Source organism: Oncorhynchus kisutch, linkage group LG15, assembly GCF_002021735.2.
Source record: "Oncorhynchus kisutch isolate 150728-3 linkage group LG15, Okis_V2, whole genome shotgun sequence".
NCBI lineage: Eukaryota > Metazoa > Chordata > Actinopteri > Salmoniformes > Salmonidae > Oncorhynchus > Oncorhynchus kisutch.
The window spans coordinates 74,913,113-74,936,869 of record NC_034188.2 but is presented as its reverse complement, the minus strand read 5'-3'; the positions used below and the strand labels follow the sequence as shown (position 1 = coordinate 74,936,869).

General features: G+C 45.3%; 1 protein-coding gene across 1 annotated transcript in view; it reads left to right on the top strand.

The window, feature by feature from the left end:
• The window catches only part of LOC109881223 (calsyntenin-2), a 410,239-nt gene that overhangs the window by 305,126 nt on the left and 81,356 nt on the right, over positions 1–23,757 (top strand). The window contains exons 6-8 of the mRNA XM_031791101.1: positions 12,000–12,185; positions 14,226–14,483; positions 14,715–14,836. Coding sequence (XP_031646961.1) covers positions 12,000–12,185; positions 14,226–14,483; positions 14,715–14,836 — 566 coding nt within the window. The remainder of the gene's footprint in view (positions 1–11,999; positions 12,186–14,225; positions 14,484–14,714; positions 14,837–23,757) is intronic.

Genomic DNA, 23,757 nt, shown 5'->3' with positions numbered 1-23,757 from the left:
GCTCTTTCTCACACTCTTTCCCTCCTCTCTCTCACTGCCTCTGTCTCACTCTTTCTCACACTCTTTCCCTCCTCTCTTTCACTGTCTCTGTCTCACTCTTTCTCACACTCTTTCCCTCCTCTCTCTCACTGTCTCTGTCTCGCAGCAAGAGTGAAGGATGCTTTCTTGCGAATAGGAAGCCGTTTCTAGATTTAATTTTGAATTGGAGATGCTTAATGTCAGTCTGGAAGGAGAGTTTACAATCTAAGCAGACACATAGGTATTTGTAGTTGTCCACATATTCTAAGTCAGAACCGTCCAGAGTAGTGATGCTGGAATGGCAGGCAGGTGCGGGCAGCGATCGGTTGAAGAGCATGCATTTAGTTTTACTTGCATTTAAGAGCAGTTGGAGCAGTTGGAGGCCGCGACATCATTGTTGATACAGAGAAAAGAGTCAGCCCGAGAAATTAACCCTGTGGCACCCCCATAGAGACTGCCAGAGGTCCGGTCAACAGGCCCTCTGATTTGACACACTGAACTCTGTCTGTGAAGTAGTTGGTGAACCAAGCGAGTCAGTCATTTGAGAAACCAAGGCTGTTGGGTCTGCCGATATGAATGGGGTGATTGACAGAGTTGAAAGCCTTGGCCTGGTCGATGAATGCAGCTGCACAGTATTGTCTCTTATCGATGGCGGTTATAATCTCGTTTAGGACCTTGAGCGTGGCTGAGGTGCACCCATGACCAACTCAGAAACTGGATTGCGTAGCGGAGAAGGTACGGTGGGATTCGAAATGGTCAGTGATCTGTTTGTTAACTTGGCTTTCGAAGACCTTAGAAAGGCAGGGTAGGATAGATATAGGTCTGTAACAGTGGACAGCAGTGAGGTGATCTTATTCTCCATGGAATTTACAATGTCCCAGAACATTTTGGAGTTTGTGCCACAGCATGCAAATTTCTGTTTGAAAAAGCTAGCCTTTGCTTTCCTAACTGCATGTGTTTATTGGTTCCAAACTTCCCTGAAAGTTGCATATCGTGGGGGCTATTCGATACTAATGCAGAACGCCACAATATGTTTTTGTGCTGGTTAAGGGCAGTCAGGTCTGGAGTGAACCAAGGGATATATCTGTTCCTGGTTCTAACTTTTTTGATTGGGGCATGTTTATTTAAGATGTTGAGGAAAGCACTTTTAAAGAATAACCAGGCATCCTCTACTGTTGGAATGAGGTCAATATCCTTCCAGGATACTCGGGCCAGGTAGATTAGAAAGGCCTACTCGCTGAAGTTATTTAGGGAGTTTTTAACAGTGATGAGGGGTGGTCGTTTGATCGCAGACCCATTACGGACGCAGGCAATGAGGCAGTGATCGCTGAGATCCTGGTTGAAGTCAGCAGAGGTGTATTTGGAGGGCAGGTTGGTTGGGATGATATCTATGAGGGTGCCCATGTTTATGTATTTGGGGTTGTACCTGGTAGGTTCATTGATAATTTATGTAAGATTGAGGGCATCTAGTTTAGATTGTAGGACAGCTGGGGTGTTAAGCATGTTCCAGTTTAGGTCACCTAGCAGCACGAGCACTGAAGATAGATGGGGGGCAATCAGTTCACATATGTTGTCCAGGGCACAGCTGGGGGCAGAAGGTGGTCTATAGCAGGCAGCAACGGTGAGAGACTTGTTTCTGGAAAGGTGCATTTTTAGAAGTAGAAGCTCAAATTGTTTGGGCACAGACCTGGATAGTATGACAGGACTCTGCAGGCTATCTATGCAGTATATTGCAACTCTGCCCCCTTTGGCAGTTCTATCTTGTCGGAAAATTTTATAGTTAGGGATGGAAATGTCAGTGTTTTTGGTGGCCTTCCTAATCCAAGATTCAGACACGGCTAGGACATCCGGGTTTTCAGTGTGCTAAAGCAGTGAATAAAACAAACTAGAGAGGAGAGGAGAGAGGAGGCTTCTAATGTTAACATGCATGAAACCAAGGCTTTTACAGTTATAGAAGTCAACAAATGAGTGCGCCTGGGGAATGGGAGTGGAACTAGGCACTGCAGGGCCTGGATTAACCTCTACATCACCAGAGGAACAGAGGAGAAGTAGGATAAGGGTACGGCTAAATGCTATAAGAACTAGTCGTCTAGTGCGTTCGGAACAGAGTGAAAGGAGCAAGTTTCTGGGCACGGAATAATATATTCAAGGCATAATGTACAGACGAGGGTATAGTAGGATTTGAATACAGTGGACGTAAACCTAGGCATTGAGTGATGATGAGAGAGGTATTGTCTCTAGAGACATCATTTAGACCAGGTGAGGTCACCGCATTATTGGGAGGTGGAACTAAAGGGTTAGCTAAGGCGTATTGAGCAGGTCTAGAGGCTCTACAGTGAAATAAGACAATAAACACTAACCAAAACAGCAATGGACAAGGTATATTGGCATTAGGGAGAGGCATGCGTAGCCGAGTGATCATGGAGTCTAGTGAGTAGCTAGGCGGGCTGGAGATTAGCCCTCTAGCCTGTCTTAGAGATGGACTGATTGAGAAATGATGGATGAGAGAGGGGAACAGTGGTATAGGTTCACCTCTTTCTGTCAAGGTGAAGAAGGGCTTTTGAAAAACAGGTAGGTGATGTAAAGAAGTGTAGATAAGATCCACAGGGGCACACATACACACCAGCAATCACATGCACACACTCTCACACACACATACACACCAGCAATCACATGCACACACTCTCACACACACATACACACCAGCAATCACATGCACACACACACACATACACACCAGAAATCACATGCACACACTCACACATACACACACCAGCAATCACATGCACACACTCTCACACACACATACACACCAGCAATCACATGCACACACACACACATACACACCAGCAATCACATGCACACACTCTCACACACACATACACACCAGCAATCACATGCATACTCTCACACACACATACACACCAGCAATCACATGCACACACTTACACACACATACACACCAGCAATCACATGCACACACTCACACACACACATACACACCAGCAATCACATGCATACACACACACACATACACACCAGCAATCACATCGACATACTCACACATACACACCAGCAATCACATGCTCACACTCACATACACATACACACCAGCAACCACATGCACACACACATACACACTTTCTATTTGACACTCACACACATACACTCTTTCTCTTTGACACAAACACACATACACACTTTCTCTTTGACACACACACACACCTCTGAGAGTCATTACATTCCCAGAATTTCACCGCCGGTGTAGATTGGAGTTTGTTCCGAGTTGAGATTGGAGTTTCTGGTGAAGTGGTGCTCCAAGGTTAGACTGATAGTGGATAATTACCAATGTTGGGGACTAGTGAACTACATTTAGTTCAACAAGTAATTTAACTATATTTTGAAGCATCTTGGTGGTAGTTGAACTAAAATCAAGTAGTGTTTTTAGTTTTGAATGACTTGTCGGCCATGTAGAGGTGTCGATAACTATTGGAAGTACTTTTTTTAGCAAAAAATAAGATACTAGTGAAGTAGGGAAAAACGTCCTTTTCTTTTTCAGTATCAGACCTGCCTAATTCACACTTGAAACATAGTTTTTGTGTTTAATAGATTCAATTACACATTCTGTTAGCATACTATATGACCCCAACGTGACCTGTGCTTGTAATTTGCAAAGGTTCTGTAGCAAGACACTATTTTGTCATAGTACAGCTTTTTACTTTTAAGACAATAAGATCTAAGCATATCAGAACCTGGATAATACCTTTATAATGTTAAAATCTTATGGCTCAAGTGATATCAACAAAGAAAGTCCAGGATGTAAAGAATTGATTCTGTGAATCAGGTGTTCATGTTTTACTGAAGAGAAGCTCATTGTCTCTGAAGGTTTCACTCAGTGTTTTGAGGGCTAAAACATTGTCTCTATTTACTTCTGTATTTTACTTGGTTTGGATTCCTGGGCCCAACTCTCCTGTAGCAACACGTTTCCCATTGACAGCTTTTTGTCATGCAGCCAATTCTAAGAGCAATTCTTCCACTAAAGAACAAAAAGAGGACACATTTTAAAAGAACATCACCAGTGACAGGAAAGCTTCAACATGGAGGCTTAAAGGGAGAGCGAGAGCAAGGGAGGCAGAGAGGTATGAAGTATGAGATGGAGAGAGAGAAAACAAGGGAGGCAGAGAGGTATGAAGTATGAGATGGAGAGAAGGAAAGTGCTATCTAAAATAGAAATATGGATGGGAGCTGAGTGGATGTGGATGGGAGCTGAGTGGATGAAGGTAAAAAGGAGCGGATAAGAGAGGAGAGAAAAGAGATAGAGAGGACAGGGTAACGAGGGAGAGAGGACAGGGTAACGAGGGAGAGAGGACACGTTAACGAGGGAGAGAGGACAGGGTAACGAGGGAGAGAGGACAGGGTAACGAGGGAGAGAAGACAGGGTAACGAGGGAGAGAGAGAGGACAGGGTAACGAGGGAGAGAGGACAGGGTAAAGAGGGAGAGAGGACAGGGTAACGAGGGAGAGAGGACAGGGTAAAGAGGGAGAGAGGACAGGGTAAAGAGGGAGAGAGGACAGGGTAACGAGGGAGAGAGGACAGGGTAACGAGGGAGAGAGGACAGGGTAATGAGGGAGAGAGGACAGGGTCAAGAGGGAGAGAGGACAGGGTAAAGAGGGAGAGAGGACAGGGTAAAGAGGGAGAGAGGACAGGGTAAGAGGGAGAGAGGACAGAGTAAAGAGGGAGAGAGGACAGAGTAAAGAGGGAGAGAGGACAGAGTAAAGAGATAGAGAGGACAGGGTAAAGAGGAAGAGAGGACAGGGTAAATCGAGAGAGAGGACAGAGTAAAGAGGGAGAGAGGACAGGGTAAAGAGGGAGAGAGGACAGGGTAAATCGAGAGAGAGGACAGGGTAAAGAGATAGAGAGGACAGAGTAAAGAGATAGAGAGGACAGAGTAAAGAGATAGAGAGGACAGAGTAAAGAGGGAGAGAGGACAGGGTAAAGAGGAAGAGAGGACAGAGTAAAGAGGGAGAGAGGACAGAGTAAAGAGATAGAGAGGACAGGGTAAATCGAGAGAGAGGACAAGGTAAAGAGGAAGAGAGGAACAGGGTGAATCGAGAGAGAGGACAGAGTAAAGAGATAGAGAGGACAGGGTAAAGAGGGAGAGAGGACAGGGTAAAGAGGGAGAGAGGACAGAGTAAAGAGGGAGAGAGGACAGGGTAACGAGGGAGAGAGGACAGAGTAAAAAGATAGAGAGGACAGAGTAAAGAGATAGAGAGGACAGGGTAAAGAGATAGAGAGGGCAGAGTAAAGAGATAGAGAGGACAGGGTAACGAGGGAGAGAGGACAGAGTAAAGAGGGAGAGAGGACAGGGTAAAGAGGGAGAGAGGACAGAGTAAAGAGGGAGAGAGGACAGGGTAAAGAGTGAGAGAGGACAGGGTAACGAGGGAGAGAGGACAGAGTAAAGAGATAGAGAGGACAGGGTAACGAGGGAGAGAGGACAGGGTAAAGAGGGAGAGAGGACAGAGTAAAGAGGGAGAGAGGACAGAGTAAAGAGATAGAGAGGACAGGGTAACGAGGGAGAGAGAGAGGACAGAGTAAAGAGGGAGAGAGGACAGGGTAACGAGGGAGAGAGGACAGGGTAAAGAGGGAGAGAGGACAGAGTAAAGAGGGAGAGAGGACAGGGTAAAGAGGGAGAGAGGACAGAGTAAAGAGATAGAGAGGACAGGGTAAAGAGATAGAGAGGACAGAGTAAAGAGATAGAGAGGACAGGGTAACGAGGGAGAGAGGACAGGGTAAAGAGGGAGAGAGGACAGGGTAAATAGGGAGAGAGGACAGAGTAAGAGGGAGAGAGGACAGGGTAACGAGGGAGAGAGGACAGGGTAAAGAGGGAGAGAGGACAGAGTAAAGTGGGATAGAGGACAGGGTAAAGAGGGAGTGAGGACAGGGTAACGAGGGAGAGAGGACAGGGTAACGAGGGAGAGAGGACAGGGTAAAGAGGGAGAGAGGACAGAGTAAAGAGATAGAGAGGACAGGGTAACGAGGGAGAGAGAGAGGACAGAGTAAAGAGGGAGAGAGGACAGGGTAACAAGGGAGAGAGGACAGGGTAAAGAGGGAGAGAGGACAGAGTAAAGAGGGAGAGAGGACAGGGTAAAGAGTGAGAGAGGACAGAGTAAAGAGATAGAGAGGACAGAGTAAAGAGATAGAGAGGACAGAGTAAAGAGATAGAGAGGACCGGGTAACGAGGAGAGAGGACAGGGTAAAGAGGGAGAGAGGACAGGGTAAAGAGGGAGAGAGGACAGAGTAAAGAGGGAGAGAGGACAGGGTAAAGAGTGAGAGAGGACAGAGTAAAGAGATAGAGAGGACAGGGTAACGAGGGAGAGAGGACAGGGTAAAGAGTGAGAGAGGACAGAGTAAAGAGATAGAGAGGACAGAGGTATAAGAGATAGAGAGGAACAGTGTATAACGAGGGAGAGAGGACAGGGTAAAGAGGCGAGAGAGGACAGAGTAAAGAGGGAGAGAGGACAGGGTAAGAGGGGATGAGGACAGGGTAACGAGGGAGAGAGGACAGGGTAACGAGGGAGAGAGGACAGTGGTAAAGAGGAAGAGACAGGTAACGAGGAGAGAGACAGGTAACGAGGAGAGAACAGGTAATGAGGGAAGAGGACAGGTTAAAGAGGAGAGAGGACAGGTAAAAGAGGGAGAGAGACAGCAGGTAAGAAGAGGAAAGACAGGGTAAAGGATTAGAGACGAGTAAAGAGGGAGAGAACAGAGTAAAGAGATAGAGAGATGACAGGGGTTAAAGAGGAAGAGAGGACAGCGGTAAATCGGAGAGAGAGTACAGAGTATAGAGGAGACGAGGGACAGGGTAAGAGGGGAGGAGAGGACAGGGTAAATCCGAGAGAGAGGACAGAGTAAAGAGGGAGAGAGGACAAGGGTAAAGAGATAGAGAGGACAGAGTAAAGAGGGTAAGAGAGTGAGAGAGGGACAGGGTAAAGAGGAAGGAGTGGACGAGGTAAAGAGGGAGAGAGGACAGAGTAAAGAGATAGAGAGGACAGGGTAAATCGAGAGAGAGGACAGAGTAAAGAGATTAGAAGAGAGAGACACCCGGAAAGGTAAGAGATAGAGAGGACAGGGTAAAGAGGTAGGAGAGGACAGGGTAACGAGGGAGAGAGGACAGGGTAACGAGGGAGAAGAGGACAGAGTAAAAGATAGAGAGGACAGAGTAAAGAGATAGAGAGGACAGGGTAACGAGATCGAGAGGGCAGAGTAAAGAGATAGATGATGGAAGCAGAGGTAACGAGGGAGAGAGGACAGAGTAAAACAAGAGGGAGAGAGGACCAGGGTAAAAGAGGGAGGAGAGGACAGAGTGTAAAGAGGGAGAAGGATTACAGGGTAGAAGATGTGAGTAGAGGACAGTGGGTAAAGAGGAAGAGGAGAGGACAGAGTAAAGAAGGGAGAGAGGACAGACTAAGAGATAGAGAGGACAGGGTAACGAGGGAGAGAGAGAGGACAGAGTAAGAGGGAGAGAGGACAGGGTAACGAGGGAGAGAGGACAGAGTAAAGAGGGAGAGAGACAGGTAAAGAGGGAGTGAGGACAGGGTAACGAGGGAGAGAGGACAGGGTACGAGGGAGAGAGGACAGGGTAAAGAGGGAGAGAGGACAGGGTAAGAGGGAGAGGACCGAGAAAGAGGGGAGTGAGGACAGGGTAACGAGGGAGAGAGGACAGGGGTAACGAGGGAGAGAGGGCAGGGTAAAGAGGGAGAGAGGACAGGGTAAAGAGGGAGAGAGGACAGATTAAAGAGGGAGAGAGGACAGGGTAACGAGGGAGAGAGGACAGGGTAACGAGTGAGAGAGGACAGAGTAAGAGGGAGTGAGGACAGGGTAACGAGGGAGAGAGGACAGGGTTAACGAGGGGAGAGAGGGCAGGGTAAAGAGGGAGAGAGGACAGGGTAAAGAGGGATGAGAGGACAGCTTAAAGAGGGAGAGAGGACAGGGTAACGAGCAATTCTTCCACTAAAGAACAAAAAGAGGACACATTTTAAAAGACATCACCATTGACAGGAAGCTTCACATGGAGGCTTAAAGGAGAGCGAGAGCAAGGGAGGCAGAGAGGTATGAAGTATGAGATGGAGAGAGAGAAAACAAGGGAGGCAGAGAGGTATGAAGTATGAGATGGAGAGAAGGAAAGTGCTATCTAAAATAGAAATATGGATGGGAGCTGAGTGGATGTGGATGGGAGCTGAGTGGATGAAGGTAAAAAGGAGCGGATAAGAGAGGAGAGAAAAGAGATAGAGAGGACAGGGAACGAGGGGGGGAGAGAGAGGACAGGGTACACGACAGGGAGAGAGGACACGTTAACGAGGGAGAGAGGACAGGGGTAACGAGGGAGAGAGGACAGGGTAACGAGGAGAGAGAGGGTAACGAGGGAGAGAGAGAGGACAGGGTAACGAGGGAGAGAGGACAGGGTAAAGAGGGGAGAGGACGGGTTAACGAGGGAGAGAGGACAGGGTAAAGAGGGAGAGAGNGAGAGAGGGCAGGTTAAAGAGGGAGAGAGGACAGGGTAAAGGAGGGAGAGAGGACAGATTAAGAGGCGAGAGAGGACAGGGTAACGAGGGAGAGAGACAGGGTAAAGAGTGAGAGAGGACAGAGTAAAGAGGGAGTGAGGACAGGGTAACGAGGGAGAGAGGACAGGGTAACGAGGGAGAGAGGGCAGGGTAAAGAGGGGAGAGAGGACAGGGTAAAGAGGGAGAGAGGACAGATTAAAGAGGGGAGAGAGGACAGGGTAACGAGGGAGAGAGGACAGGGTAAAGAGTGAGAGAGGGACAGAGTAAAGAGGGAGGGAGGACAGGGTAACAAGGGAGTGAGGACAGAGTAAAGAGCAAGTGTATTACATTGTAACATCTATTAGAGGCAGTGTATTACAGTGTAACATCTATGAGAGGCAGTGTATTACAGTGGTAACATCTATGAGAGGCAGTGTATTACAGTGGAACATCTATTAGAGGCAGTGTATTACAGTGGAACATCTATGAGAGGCAGTGTATTGCAGTGGAACATTTATTAGAGGCAGTGTATTACAGTGGAACATCTATTAGAGGCAGTGTATTACAGTGTAACATCTATGCCTTACTGTGGATGCTTCTGCTACTGCAGCTTGACAGGACTGGAGTAATGTGTTGTCAGGGTTATGGAACACACACACATGTGCATGCCTGCACACGAACACACACACCCACAGACAAGCGTAAGGTTCTCTCTCTCTCATAGCATTACATATCACTACATCATGTTCCATTGTTTTTTTTTGTGTTGGAATAAAACATCACACAGTATTCCAAATCAAATCAAGTTGTATTTGTGACATGCGCCGAATACAACAGGTATAGACTTCACAGTGAAATGCTTACTTACGAGCCCTTTCTCAACAATGCAGAGTTGAAAGTAAGAAAATAAGGTAATAAAAATAGAAAATAGCAGCAGTGTATGTGGAGTGTTGTATGTGTGTTGTCAATATGCATGTGTGTGGCCTCCCGAGTGGCGCGGGTGGTCTGAGGCACTGATTTGCAGTGCTAGCTGTGCCACTAGAGATTCTGGGTTCAAGTCCAGGCATCCGGCTGCAACAGGGAGACCCATGGGGCGGCGCACAATTGGCCCAGCGTCGTCCTGGTTAGGGGAGGGTTTGGCTGGCAGGGATGTCCTTGTCCCATCGCGCACTAGTGACTCCTGTGGCGGGCCAGGCGCAGTGCACGGTCGCCAGGTGTACGGAGTTTCCCCTGAAGCATTTGTGCGGCTGGCTTCGGGTTGAGTGGGCATTGTGTCATGAAGCTGTGCGGCTTGGTTGGGTTGTGTTTCGGAGGACGCACGGCTCTCGACCTTCGCCTCTCCCCAGTCCGTACAGAAGTTGCAGTAATGACACAAGTCTGTAACTACCAATTGGATATCACCAAAGTGGGGAGAAAAGGGGGGAAAAAATCCAATAATAATATGCGCCTGTGTTTGTGTCTGTTCCTGTGTGAACGTGTGTTTGTGTCTGTTCCTGTGTGAACGTGTGTTTGTGTCTGTTCCTGTGTGAACGTGTGTTTGTGTCTGTTCCTGTGTGAACGTGTGTTTGTGTCTGTTCCTGTGTGAACGTGTGTTTGTGTCTGTTCCTGTGTGAACGTGTGTTTGTGTCTGTTCCTGTGTGAACGTGTGTTTGTGTCTGTTCCTGTGTGAACGTGTGTTTGTGTCTGTTCCTGTGTGAACGTGTGTTTGTAGCACGGCCCGGGGGCCCGGAATGATTTAGCAGGGACACAAATGGAACAGCTCAGTCACACAGAGTCCCGGCAGGCCCCCCCCACATTCACCGCCTTGCCATCACTGACCTCAATCATCCTCTATATGAGTATGGTAATGAGTCTGTATATGAACCTATATGATATGGAATATGAACTTACATGATAGGTTGAGTCATTCACCAAAATGAACTGAGGTACAGTATCTCTACCTGAAAATACATAATCTAAGTGACTGATAGCTGGTATTCAGCAGTCATAAAAGTATTCCTTATTAACCTTGAAGAGCAGCAGATCTATACAGATGAGATGATGACTTGGAATGAAATAATAAAGTCATCAAATAATGTTTTCATCAAATAAAACAAATGTCATATACACAACTGAAATATTTTTTCAGAATCGAACTGAAACCGAACCTACCTGAAATACCACTAATCGCTCAGCACTACTATGTGAGCGGGAATATGAACTCTGATGAGCCAAGTCACTTTCTGGATCAAACATGGAGAGAAAAAAAACAAGAAATCCAGAAGAAACTTACTTTCCCAGAGAGAAGGGAAGGAAATAGAAACAACTGGTTGTGTTGCAGTGCAGACAGCAGGTAGACAACAACCACACAGCTTCTGCCAGCAGCCAATCACTGTTGTGGGGGTGTTAGTCTGTCTGTCTGCCTGTCTGTTTGTGTTTGGGCTGGAGAGAGTCGTTTTCTTGCATCGAACCAAACCACTACAAAACCAGTGTAGCCCACAGCCCTGCAGGCTGAAGTAAAACAACAACAAACAGCTGTTGGTGGTGTGTGTGTGTGTGTGTGTGTGTGTGTGTGTGTGTGTGTGTGTGTGTGTGTGTGTGTGTGTGTGTGTGTGTGTGTGTGTGTGTGTGTGTGTGTGTGTGTGTGTGTGTGTGTATGTGTGTGTGTGTGTGTGTATGTGTCTGTGTGTCTGTGTGTGTGTGTGTGTCTGTGTCTGTGTCTGTGTGTGTGTGTGTGTGTGTGTGTGTGTGTGTGTGTGTGTGTGTGTGTGTGTGTATGTATGTGTGTGTGTGTGTGTGTGTCTGTGTGTGTGTGTGTTAACGAGCGCAGGGAGTGTGTGTTTGTGTGTGAGGAAGTGAACGTGACAGATTTAACCGTCCACAGGGCAGCGACAGGCTGTTTCCCTTCTTATCCAGTCAGTGTTTCTGTTCAGCTCTGCCTGCATGGTTCTTTCGGTCTGCTTCTCTCTGGCTGCCTGTTTTTCTTAGTTACACACACATTGCAGAATAGACACTTCAAATGCACACAGCCCACCATGCGCACTGTGAGCGAGCAGGTCTGGCTGAACACTACATTTTATTAATGTCACAGTGATTTAGTGAGCACAATACTGTACAGTGGATAGCGCCATTGATTCACATTATTAGACATTTTATTGACTGCATAAAACTCTGGAATGGGCTGTCGCCTTTTTATTGGGGACCTACAAGGCAGGAATGGACACAAAACCATACCTTGTGAAAATCTTCAGACAATGCAATTTTCGGTTCTCCAGTTCGAATATTCACATCCAAGATCACACTGACACTAGTCATCTTCCTGGTTCCACCTCTCTTATTCTCCATCACTGACTGTTATTCTCTCTTATCTCTTTCTCTTACTCTCTTTATTTCTCTCTCTCATTCTCTCTCTTACACACACACTCCCCCACCCCTAACCATTGTGTCTTCTGACTTTCCTAGGCTGGAACAAAAGAGTGGACTATGAGCCAGGCACAGGCAGCAAGCAGTTGTTTCCCAAGATGCATCTGGAGACGTGTGGAGGGCCTCTCTCCTCAGTGAGGACCATGGTGGAGCTACAGACCAGCCATATTGGGAAGGGCTGCGACCGGGAGACCTACTCTGAAAAGTCTCTGCAGAAACTCTGTGGTACGTACCTCATGGGATACATATTTCTCAATAAGTGGTCATAGGTAAGTGAATGTATTTCACTTGATTTACAATTAGAGATTTGTTGCATAACAGAACAGAGCCACTCCAGAAATCAACAGACTGAAGCCCCCTAAATGACTAGTCCAATGCCCATCAATAGCCAACAACACTCTTAATAAGAACACCAGTTAAACTCCCTAGACCCTTATCTGAATGCATAACTCCCTCTCTCCCTCCCCCTCTCCCACCCAGTTCCCTCTATATGCATGGTTCACCGCTAAAGAGCCTTTTCAAAGCCTCCCATAGTCATTAACTGATACCAAATAGAATACATTGTAATTGCTTTTTTAAAGCACAATCAATTTGAGATAATGTACATAGACATCTGCAAACAGAATGTTGGGCTGTGCTTGGCAGCGGTGGCAGGGCTGCGGAGAGGGAGAACTGAGGGAGGGAAGCCTCCACGCATCTATTTACTCCCAGAATCTAATCACTGAATGTCAGAACCTCTACAAAGCCATGAATAGCAGGCGGGGAGAAACAGGACATTACAGACAGGCAGGGAAAAAAAACATTAATTAATGTGCTGATGTCCTGTTATTAGTGGAAAACTAACAGATGCATGTTTCAATTGTCTATCTGGATGAACAGATATACCAGAGCGATGGGTCATATTGCATCATGTGGTTTATTTGGAGCGTTGCTGGGTTTTGGAGGTACTACTGTCAGAATGTAATAGCTGTGTTATAAACAAATAAGGCATTACTTAGGCCCTACTCTGTTACAGTGGGAGTGAGGGCACACAAGTCAATGTTACTCGGGGTATGTTAGCGTTGCAGAGGAGCACTGTGACCAGGCCAGAGTTATGTTTTTCAAGAAGATATGGAGTGGGCGTTGAAAACACAGACAGCGAGAGAGAGAGAGAGACCGAGAGAGAGAGAAAGTGAGAGAGAGGATTCATTGATTTAATGTTCTGACGGATCGGTTTGTTTTCCTGTGAAAGGATCACATAACAACAGTCTCTTCTCCGCTGTAACAGCCTGTCTGATTGGCTGTGTGGGGAATTATCACTCGTTATTAACACTGAAAACAACATGAATTCCAGCCATCACTTCTTTCTTTCCATTACCGTGGTGTTCTGTTTGTTTCTTAGTGTCCATGGAGGTAGATTAAGCAGTATGTACTCTATGCATGGAGGTAGATTAAGCAGTATGTACTCTATGCATGGAGGTAGATAAATAAAGTAGTATGTACTCTATGCATGGAGGTAGATTAAGCAGTATGTACTCTATGCATGGAGGTAGATAAATAAAGTAGTATGTACTCTATGCATGGAGGTAGATAAATAAAGTAGTATGTACTCTATGCATGGAGGTAGATAAATAAAGCAGTATGTACTCTATGCATGGAGGTAGATTAAGCAGTATGTACTCTATGCATGGAGGTAGATTAAGCAGTATGTACTCTATGCATGGAGGTAGATAAATAAAGCAGTATGTACTCTATGCATGGAGGTAGATTAAGCAGTATGTACTCTATGCATGGAGGTAGATAAATAAAGCAGTATGTACTCTATGCATGGAGGTAGATAAATAAAGTAGTAGGTACTCTGTGCATGGAGGTAGATAAATAAAGTAGTATGTACTCTGTGCATGGAGGTAGATAAATAAAGCAGTATGTACTCTGTGCATGGAGGTAGATAAATAAAGCAGTATGTACTCTGTGCATGGAGGTAGATTAAGCAGTATGTACTCTATGCATGGAGGTAGATTAAGCAGTATGTACTTTATGCATGGCCATGGCTTCTGATGACACTCATCCACTCCTACCTTTGAAAGTTTCATTTGTCACAAATCAATAGTCACATCCACTATCAATCTCTGAACATTTTTTACACATTAAGCCTGGGCCTCTGGCTTATTCATAAGTGATCATAGCCAAGGTCAGTCTGAACCATCTGTAAATCTGTGTTGATTGGTATTTACAGTCCTGTGTTGTTGTGCTTCCTTATCTGTTCCCACGGCAACAATTACCCAGGGGCCTCGTCGGGCAGCACAGACCTTCTCCCTGCTCCCAGCGTCTCCACCAATTGGACTGCGTCCCTTGTGACAGACAGTGGGCGGGACAGCGACCTCATCTTCCGGTTTGACGGACGGCAAGCAGCAAAGATTCCTGACCAGATGGTACCACAGAACCTGACGGATCAGTTCACAATCGCCACGTGGATGAAGCATGGACCCACTCCTGGACTGAGGGCGGAGAAAGAGACCCTGCTCTGCAACTCTGATAAGACAGGTGAGAAGAAGGGGGGGGGAAGGTAGGAGGGAAGAGAGTGGTGTGGCTGGGAGAGAAGTAAAGTGGGAAGGGCTGTGTGGGGAGGGGCAGGAACATTGAGTGGGTGTGGTCTACTGACAAGAATGGGTTTATCTTCACTTAAGAGAAGGGGTCTTAATTCAAAGGTTGTGGTAATTTTAGGGAAGGTGTGTTACATTTACGCCCTCTTCTCTTTCTTCATCCCCTCTCCAGAGATGAACAGACACCACTACTCCCTTTACGTCCATAACTGTCGTCTGGTCTTCCTGCTCCGGAGAGACTTCACCCAGGTGGACACCTTCAGACCTGCAGAGTTCCACTGGAAACTGGAGCAGGTAGGCTACACAGTAGGCTTTGTGTACGTCAGCGATATTAATTTGTAATGTACTGTACCACTAAAGAGGGACAACTTGTCCTTACGAGTGTGCTGTCTATGAAACATGATGTGATGTTCAGATGGCCTGGACCAACAACTCCCTCTAGAGGCTCTTGATCAACACCTAAAGTCCTTCATCCCAGAACCTCTCTAAAAGCCTCGATGCACAGAGCAGTTGAGACTGTTTTCGACCTAGACATATGAAGACCATCTCTATTGAAAATATGTCCTTCACCGGTGTGTGTGTGTGTGTGTGTGTGTGTGTGTGTGTGTGTGTGTGTGTGTGTGTGTGTGTGTGTGTGTGTGTGTGTGTGTGTGTGTGTGTGTGTGTGTGTGTGTGTGTGTGTGTGTGTGTTTCCTCTGGGGATGAAGGTGGGCTGGCGGTGAGGATACAGTGACTTGCGAAATGATTCACCACCTTGGAATGTTTCCTATTTTGTTGCCTTACAACCTGGAATAAACATTTATTTTGGGGGGGCTTGTATCATTTCATTTACACAACATGCATAACACTTTGAAGATACAAAATATTTTTTCTTGTGAAACAAACAAGAAATAAGACACAAAAAAACAGAAAACTTGAGCGTACATAACTATTCACCCCACCAAAGTCAATACTTTGTAGAGACACCTTTTGCAGCAATTACAGCTGCTAGTCTCTTGGGGTACGTCTCTATAAGCTTGGCACATCTAGCCACTGGAATTGTTGCCCATTCTTCAAGGCAAAACTGCTCCAGCTCCTTCAAGTTGGATGGGTTCAGCTGGTATACAGCAAACTTTAAGTCATACCACAGATTCTCAATTGGATTGAAGTCTGAGTTTTGACTAGGCCATTCCAAGACATTTAAAGGTTTCCCCTTAAACAGTGTTGCTTTAGCAGCATGCTTAGGGTCATTGTCCTGCTGGAAGGTGAACCTCTGTCCCAGTCTCAAATCTCTCGAACACTGAAACAGGTTTCCTTCAAGAATTTCCCTGTATTTAGCGCCATCCATCATTCCTATAATTCTGACCAGTTTCCCAGTCCCTGCCGATGAAAAACATCCCCAAAGCATCATGCTGCCACCACCATGCTTCACTGTGGGGATCAAGTCAAATCAAATCAAAGTTTATTTGTCATGTGCGCCGAATACAAACCTTACAATGAAATGCTTACTTAGAGGCTTCAACCAACAGTGCAATTTGTAAAATATATAAATAAAAAGTGTTAAGGGAACAATAGGTAAGTAAAGAAATAAAAACAACAGTAAAAGGACAGTTAAAAATAACAGTAGCGGGGCTATATACAGTAGAGAGGCTATATACAGTAGAGAGGCTATATACAGTAGAGAGGCTATATACAGTAGAGAGGCTATATACAGTAGTGAGGCTATATACAGTAGAGAGGCTATATACAGTAGAGAGGCTATATACAGTAGAGAGGCTATATACAGTAGAGAGGCTATATACAGTAGTGAGGCTATATACAGTAGTGAGGCTCTATACAGTAGAGAGACTATATACAGTAGAGATGCTATATACAGTAGAGAGGCTATATATAGTAGAGAGGCTATATACAGTAGCGAGGCTATAACAGCAGCGAGGCTATATACAGTAGAGAGGCTATATACAGTAGAGAGGCTATAACCGTGCGAGGCTATAACAGTAGCGAGGCTATATACAGTAGCGAGGCTATAACAGTAGCGAGGCTATAAAAGTAGCGAGGCTATAAAAGTAGCGAGGCTATAACAGTAGCGAGGCTATATACAGTAGCGAGGCCATAAAAGTAGCGAGGCTATATAGAGTAGCGAGGCTATATACAGTAGCGAGGTTATATACAGTAGTGAGGCTATATACAGTAGTGAGGCTATATACAGCAGAGAGGCTATATACAGTAGCGAGGCTATAAAAGTAGCGAGGCTATATACAGTAGCGAGGCTATATACAGTAGTGAGGCTATAACAGTAGCGAGGCTATATACAGTAGCGAGGCTATAACAGTAGCGAGGCTATATACAGTAACAAGGCTATAAAAGTAGCAAGGCTATAAAAGTAGCGAGGCTATATACAGTAGCGAGGCTATAACAGTAGCGAGGCTATATACAGTAGTGAGGCTATAAAAGTAGCGAGGCTATATACAGTAGCGAAGCTATAACAGTAGCGAGGCTATAACAGTAGCGAGACTATAACAGTAGCGAGGCTATATACAGTAGCGAGGCTATATACAGTAGCGAGGCTATAACAGTAGCGAGGCTATAACAGTAGCGAGACTATAACAGTAGCGAGGCTATATACAGTAGCGAGGCTATATACAGTAGCGAGGCTATAACAGTAGCGAGGCTATATACAGTAGCGAGGCTATAACAGTAGCGAGGCTATATACAGTAGCGAGGCTATAAAAGTAGCGAGGCTATAAAAGTAGCGAGGCTATAACAGTAGCGAGGCTATATACAGTAGCGAGGCCATAAAAGTAGCGAGGCTATATAGAGTAGCGAGTCTATATACAGTAGCGAGGCTATAAAAGTAGCAAGGCTATATACAGTAGCGAGGCTATAACAGTAGCGAGGCTATATACAGTAGAGAGGCTATATACAGTAGAGACGCTATATACAGTAGCGAGGCTATAAAAGTAGCGAGGCTATATACAGTAGCGAGGCTATAACAGTAGCGAGGCTATATACAGTAGCGAGGCTATATACAGTAGTGAGGCTATATACAGTGGCGAGGCTATATACAGTAGCGGGGCTATATACAGTAGAGAGGCTATATACAGTAGCGAGGCTATATACAGTAGAGAGGCTATATACAGTAGAGACGCTATATACAGTAGCGAGGCTATATACAGTAGCGAGGCTATATACAGTAGCGAGGCTATAACAGTAGCGAGGCTATATACAGTAGCGAGGCTATAACAGTAGCGAGGCTATATACAGTAACAAGGCTATAAAAGTAGCGAGGCTATAAAAGTAGCGAGGCTATATACAGTAGCGAGGCTATAACAGTAGCGAGGCTATATACAGTAGTGAGGCTATAAAAGTAGCGAGGCTATATACAGTAGCGAGGCTATAACAGTAGCGAGGCTATAACAGTAGCGAGACTATAACAGTAGCGAGGCTATATACAGTAGCGAGGCTATATACAGTAGCGAGGCTATAACAGTAGCGAGGCTATATACAGTAGCGAGGCTATAACAGTAGCGAGGCTATATACAGTAGCGAGGCTATAAAAGTAGCGAGGCTATATACAGTAGCGAGGCTATAACAGCAGCGAGGCTATATACAGTAGCGAGGCTATAACCGTGCGAGGCTATAACAGTAGCGAGGCTATATACAGTAGCGAGGCTATAACAGTAGCGAGGCTATATACAGTAGCGAGGCTATAAAAGTAGCGAGGCTATAAAAGTAGCGAGGCTATAAAAGTAGCGAGGCTATAACAGTAGCGAGGCTATATACAGTAGCGAGGCTATAACAGTAGCGAGGCTATATACAGTAGCGAGGCTATAAAAGTAGCGAGGCTATATACAGTAGAGAGGCTATATACAGTAGAGAGGCTATATACAGTAGCGAGGCTATAAAAGTAGCGAGGCTATAAAAGTAGCGAGGCTATAAAAGTAGCGAGGCTATAACAGTAGCGAGGCTATATACAGTAGCGAGGCTATAACAGTAGCGAGGCTATATACAGTAGCGAGGCTATATACAGTAGCGAGGCTATAACAGTAACAAGGCTATATACAGTAGCGAGGCTATATAAAGGCACCGGTTAGTTGGGCTGATTGAGGTGGTATGTACACGTAGATATGGTTAAAGTGACTATGCATATACAGTATGATAAACTGAGATGTGCCAATGTGCTGGGGCACTGGTTGGTCGGGCTAATTGAGATAGTATGTACATGAATGTATTGTTAAAGTGACTATGCATATATCATAAACAGAGAATAGCAGTAGTGTAAAAGAGGGGTTGGGGGGTGGTGGGTGGTGGGACTCAATGCAGATAGCCCGGTTAGCCAATGTGCTGGGGCACTGGTTGGTCGGGCTAATTGAGATAGTATGTACATGAATGTATTGTTAAAGTGACTATGCATATATCATAAACAGAGAATAGCAGTAGTGTAAAAGAGGGGTTGGGGGGTGATGGGTGGTGGGACTCAATGCAGATAGCCCGGTTAGGCAATGTGCTGGGGCACTGGTTGGTCAGGCTAATTGAGATAGTATTTACATGAATGTATTGTTAAAGTGACTATGCATATATAATATACAGAGAGTAGCAGCAGCGTAAGAGGGGGGTTGGGGGGGAAAACAATGCAAATAGTCCGGATAGCCATTTGATTATTTGTTCAGGAGTCTTATGGCTTGGGGATAAAAACTGTTGAGAAGCCTTTTGGTCCTAAATTTGGCACACCGGTACCACTTGCCATGCGGTAGTAGAGCGAATAGTCTATGACTGGGGTGACTGGGGTCTTTGACAATTTTTAGGGCCTTCTTCTGACACCGCCTGGTGTAAAGGTCCTGGATGGCAGGCAGCTTAGCCCCAGTGGTGTACTGGGCCGTACGCACTACCCTCTGTAGTGCCTTGCGGTCGGAGGCCGAGCAGAAGCCGTACGAGACAGTGATGCAACCAGTCAAGATGCTCTCGATGTTGCAGCTGTAGAACCTTTTGAGGATCTGTGGACCCATACCAAATCTTTTTAGTTTCCTGAGGGGGATTAGGCTTTGTCATGCCCTCTTCATGACTGTCTTGGTGTGTTTGGACCATTCTAGTTTGTTGTTGAGGTGGACACCAAGAAACTTGAAGCTCTCAACCTGCTCCACTACAGCCCCATCGATGAGAATGAGGGCATGCTCGGTCCTCCTTTTCCTGTATTTCACAATCATCTCTTTCATATTGGTTACGTTGAGGGATAGGTTGTTATTCTGGCACCACCCGGCCAGGTTTTTGACCTCCTCCCTGTAGGCTGTCTCGTTTTTGTCTTTGATCAGGCCTACCACTGTTGTTTCGTCTGCAAACTTAATGATGGTGTTGGAGTCGTGCCTGGCCATGCAGTCGTGGATGAACAGTGAGTATAGGAGGGGACTGAGCATGCACCCATGAGGGGCTCCAGTGTTGAGGATCAGAGTGACAGATGTGTTGCTACCTACCCTCACTTGGGCACAAGGACTATGGTGGTCTGCTTGAAACATGTTGGTATTACAGACACCTGCCAGTTGTTCAGCCCATGCCCAGAGCACACGTCCTGGTAATCCATCTGGCCCCGCAGCCTTATGAATGTTGACCTGTTTAAAGGTCTTACTCACGTCGGCTACGGAGGATGGTGTTCTCGGGGTGATGAGAGGTGTTGGGTTTGCGCCAGACATAGCATTTTATTTGATGCCCAAAAAGCTTCATTTTAGTCTCATCTGACCAGAGTGCCTTCTTACATATGTTTGGGGAGTCTCCCACATGCCTTTTGGCGAACACCAAATGGGTTTGCTTATTTTTTTCTTTAAGCAATGGCTTTTTCCTGGCCACTCTCTTATAAAGCCCAGCTCTGTGGAGTGTACGGCTTGAAGTGGTCCTATGGACATATACTCCAATCTCCGCTGTGGAGCTTTGCAGCTCCTTCAGGGTTATCTTTGGTCTCTGTTGCCTCTCTGATTAATGCCCTCCTTGCCTGGTCTGTGAGTTTTGGTGGGCAGCCCTCTCTTGGCAGGTTTGTTGTGGTGCCGTATTCTTTCCATTTTTTATAATGGATTTAATGGTGCTCCGTGGGATGTTCAAAGTTTTGGATATTTTTTTATAACCCAACCCTGATCTGTACTTCTCCACAACTTTGTCCCTGATCTGTTTTGAGAGCTCCTTGGTTTTCATGGTGCCGCTTGCTTGGTGGTGCCCCTTGCTTAGTGGTGTTGGAGACTCTGGGGCCTTTCAGAACAGGTGTATATATACTGAGATCATGTGACAGATCATGTAACACTTAGATTGCACACAGGAGGACATTATTTAACTAATTATGTGAGTTCTGAAGGTAATTGGTTGCAGCAGATCTTATGTAGGGGCTTCATAGTAAAGGGGGTGAATACATATGAACACACCACTTTTCAGGTTGTAAATCTTTTGAAACAAGTATTTTTTTAAATTTCACTGCACCAATTTGGACTATTTTGTGTATCTCCATTACATGATATCCAAATAAAAATCGATTTAAATTACAGGTTGTAATGCAACAAAATAAGAAAAACACAAGGGGGATGAATACTTTTGCAAAGCACTGTGTGTTTGTCTGTAGCTATATTGACTCTTGGCCAAACCTAGCGGGCTGACATATGTGTTTATGTACAGTGTGTGGGTGGGTGACAGCAGCAGCTCCCTCTCGCCTGAGGATGTGTCTGTCTCAAGGTTGGCCTGGTCACGCTTATTGTCAGTCTCCAGACCCTGAACGCAGCTCTCTGATTGGACAAAAGAGATGAGCAGCTGAAGCCGGGCAGTGAGAGGCAGAGTACTGGGGCTGCTGGGTAATTTGAGGACAGATCGCTGGCTGTGATTTGAGGAAGGACTGGGGGTCAGAGCGTGACCTTGTGACCGGGGTTGACCATTTGTGAGTCACCATCCGGAGAAGTTCTGTAACATTTCAGAACAAGCACATTTAGACAAGACATGGCAGCCTGTCTCTCCACAGTCCTTGCTTTCCCCTCATCTCTCTCTCTCTCTCCTTAGTCATCTGATTGGGCTTGTCGTTGTCAATTTGCAGTCTACCAATTTGTTTTTATTATGGTCCGTCTTCCTAACTAGGTGCTCAAGATAAGATTTTCCTGCAGATGAATCTAGTTGATGATCCCTGGTGATAGAGGTAGTCTCTTACACCTCAGGGGAGAACCTTTCACAGATGCACAATTGAGAGCATCCTGTCGGGCTGTATCACCGCCTGGTACGGCAACTGCACTGCCCACAACCACAGGGCTCTCCAGAGGGTGGTGCGGTCTGCCCAACGCATCAACAGGGGCACACTGCCTGCCCTTCCAGGACACCTATAGCATCCGATGTCACAGGAAGGCCAAAATTATCAAGAACATCAACCACCCGAGCCACTGCCTGTTCACCCCACTACCATCCAGAAGGCGAGGTCAGTACAGGTGCATCAAAGCTGGGACCGAGATAATGAAAGACAGTTTCTAACTCACTGTTAAATAGCCATCACTAAGCAGCTACCAACTGGTTACTCAACCCTGCACCTTAGAGGCTGCTGCCCTATATACATAGAAATGGAATCACTAGTCACTTTAATATATACTGTATTCTGTTCTACTGTATTTAGTCAATGCCACTGACATTGCTCGTCATAATTTTTTATATATTTCTTAACTCCATTCTTTTACTTTAGAATTGTGTGTATTGTTGTGAATTGTTAGATATTACTGCAATGTTGGAGCGAGGAACACAAGCATTTCGCTACACCCACAATAACATCTGCTCAACACATGTATGTGACCAATAAACACCTAATGGTGCTACGATGCTCTGAGATACGTACTTTTGTTTTACCTACATCATTTTTACCACAAGGACAAGTTATAAGATAAATAACTGCCTTAGTGGAGCACGTGTAATAACACCTCTAATTGGGATCGATTTCCCTGTTTGTAGGTGTTTGAAGGATCTACATGTATAAGTGCCATTGCATTGAGCACAGCCATTACATTTGTAATTTCCATCCAGTAGGGGTGCAAATAGACTTAGTTCAGGAATATCTTGGGGTGGTAAATCAGAGTGTACCAATTGGTCTCTGAGATTTCTGCCCCGCGAGAATACGAACAAGGGAAGGTCCGAAAACACATTACCGAGAAGATCATCGGATTTTAGGATGTGCCAATGTTTGTGAACAATTCCCTTAATTTGTTCAAAGCACTTTGAATAGCGGGTAGTTAGAACACAAGAATGCGTCTTTTTGCGAGACTGACCTTGAAAAATGTCAAGTCTCGTTTTTTTTTTCTTTTCTCAATGGCAATATTAATCTGATCATTCTTGTAGCCCCTCTCCTTGAACTTTCCTTGCGTCTCAGCCATATTTCTGTCGAAATCTGATTGTTTTTTGCAAATTATTTGATTCGACATTCTTGTGATTATTGTGACTTTGCCATTGTAATTGTTTGTAAGCTTGTGTAGTCAAATGAATCTATGATCGTATGCTATCCTCTTGTTGTTTGTATGCTGTTCTTTGTATAACATTTTAATATTTGATAATTAACCAATGATATTAGGCCACTCTTGGCCATGATTACAGACACCTGTGTCTTTTGATACTACATAAACGAGTCATCCCGCAGTGTTTGTGATTATACCCTGATGAAGACAGCTTTGCTGTCGAAACGTTGGTAATTACATTTTTGCATCTGAGCTCCTAGAGTGTGCGGCTCTCTTTTATTTTCAAACAATACATTATTTACCATTCATTTGTATTGGGCACAAAATAATCTGAAACACAACCAAAACACACACCAAATGCATCCAACAAATGTGTAGAGTCACAAGCTTGATATAGTCATTTTGTGCTATGAATATGGGACTAAATACTTGACTTTTTATTGCTTTAATACACATAGAAGTGAATTTGTCCCAATACTTTTGCTCCCCTTGAATAGGGTGACTATGTAGAAAAAACTGCTGTCATTTCTAAACGGTTCACCCGATATGGATGAAAATAGCCTCAAATGAAATCTGACAGTCTACACTTTAACTTCATAGTAATTGTTTGATTTCAAATCCAAACTTTTAGAGTATAGAGCCAAATGTGAATAACGTGAAAATGGCCTTTTCTATGTTTTGTAGTAAAAAATATACAGAAAGATAAGTGTTTCCAATGACATTATCGGTGTGCATCGTGTGATTTTCACCAATTGTGAGTAGGCATTGCCTACCAATTGCCTACTAATT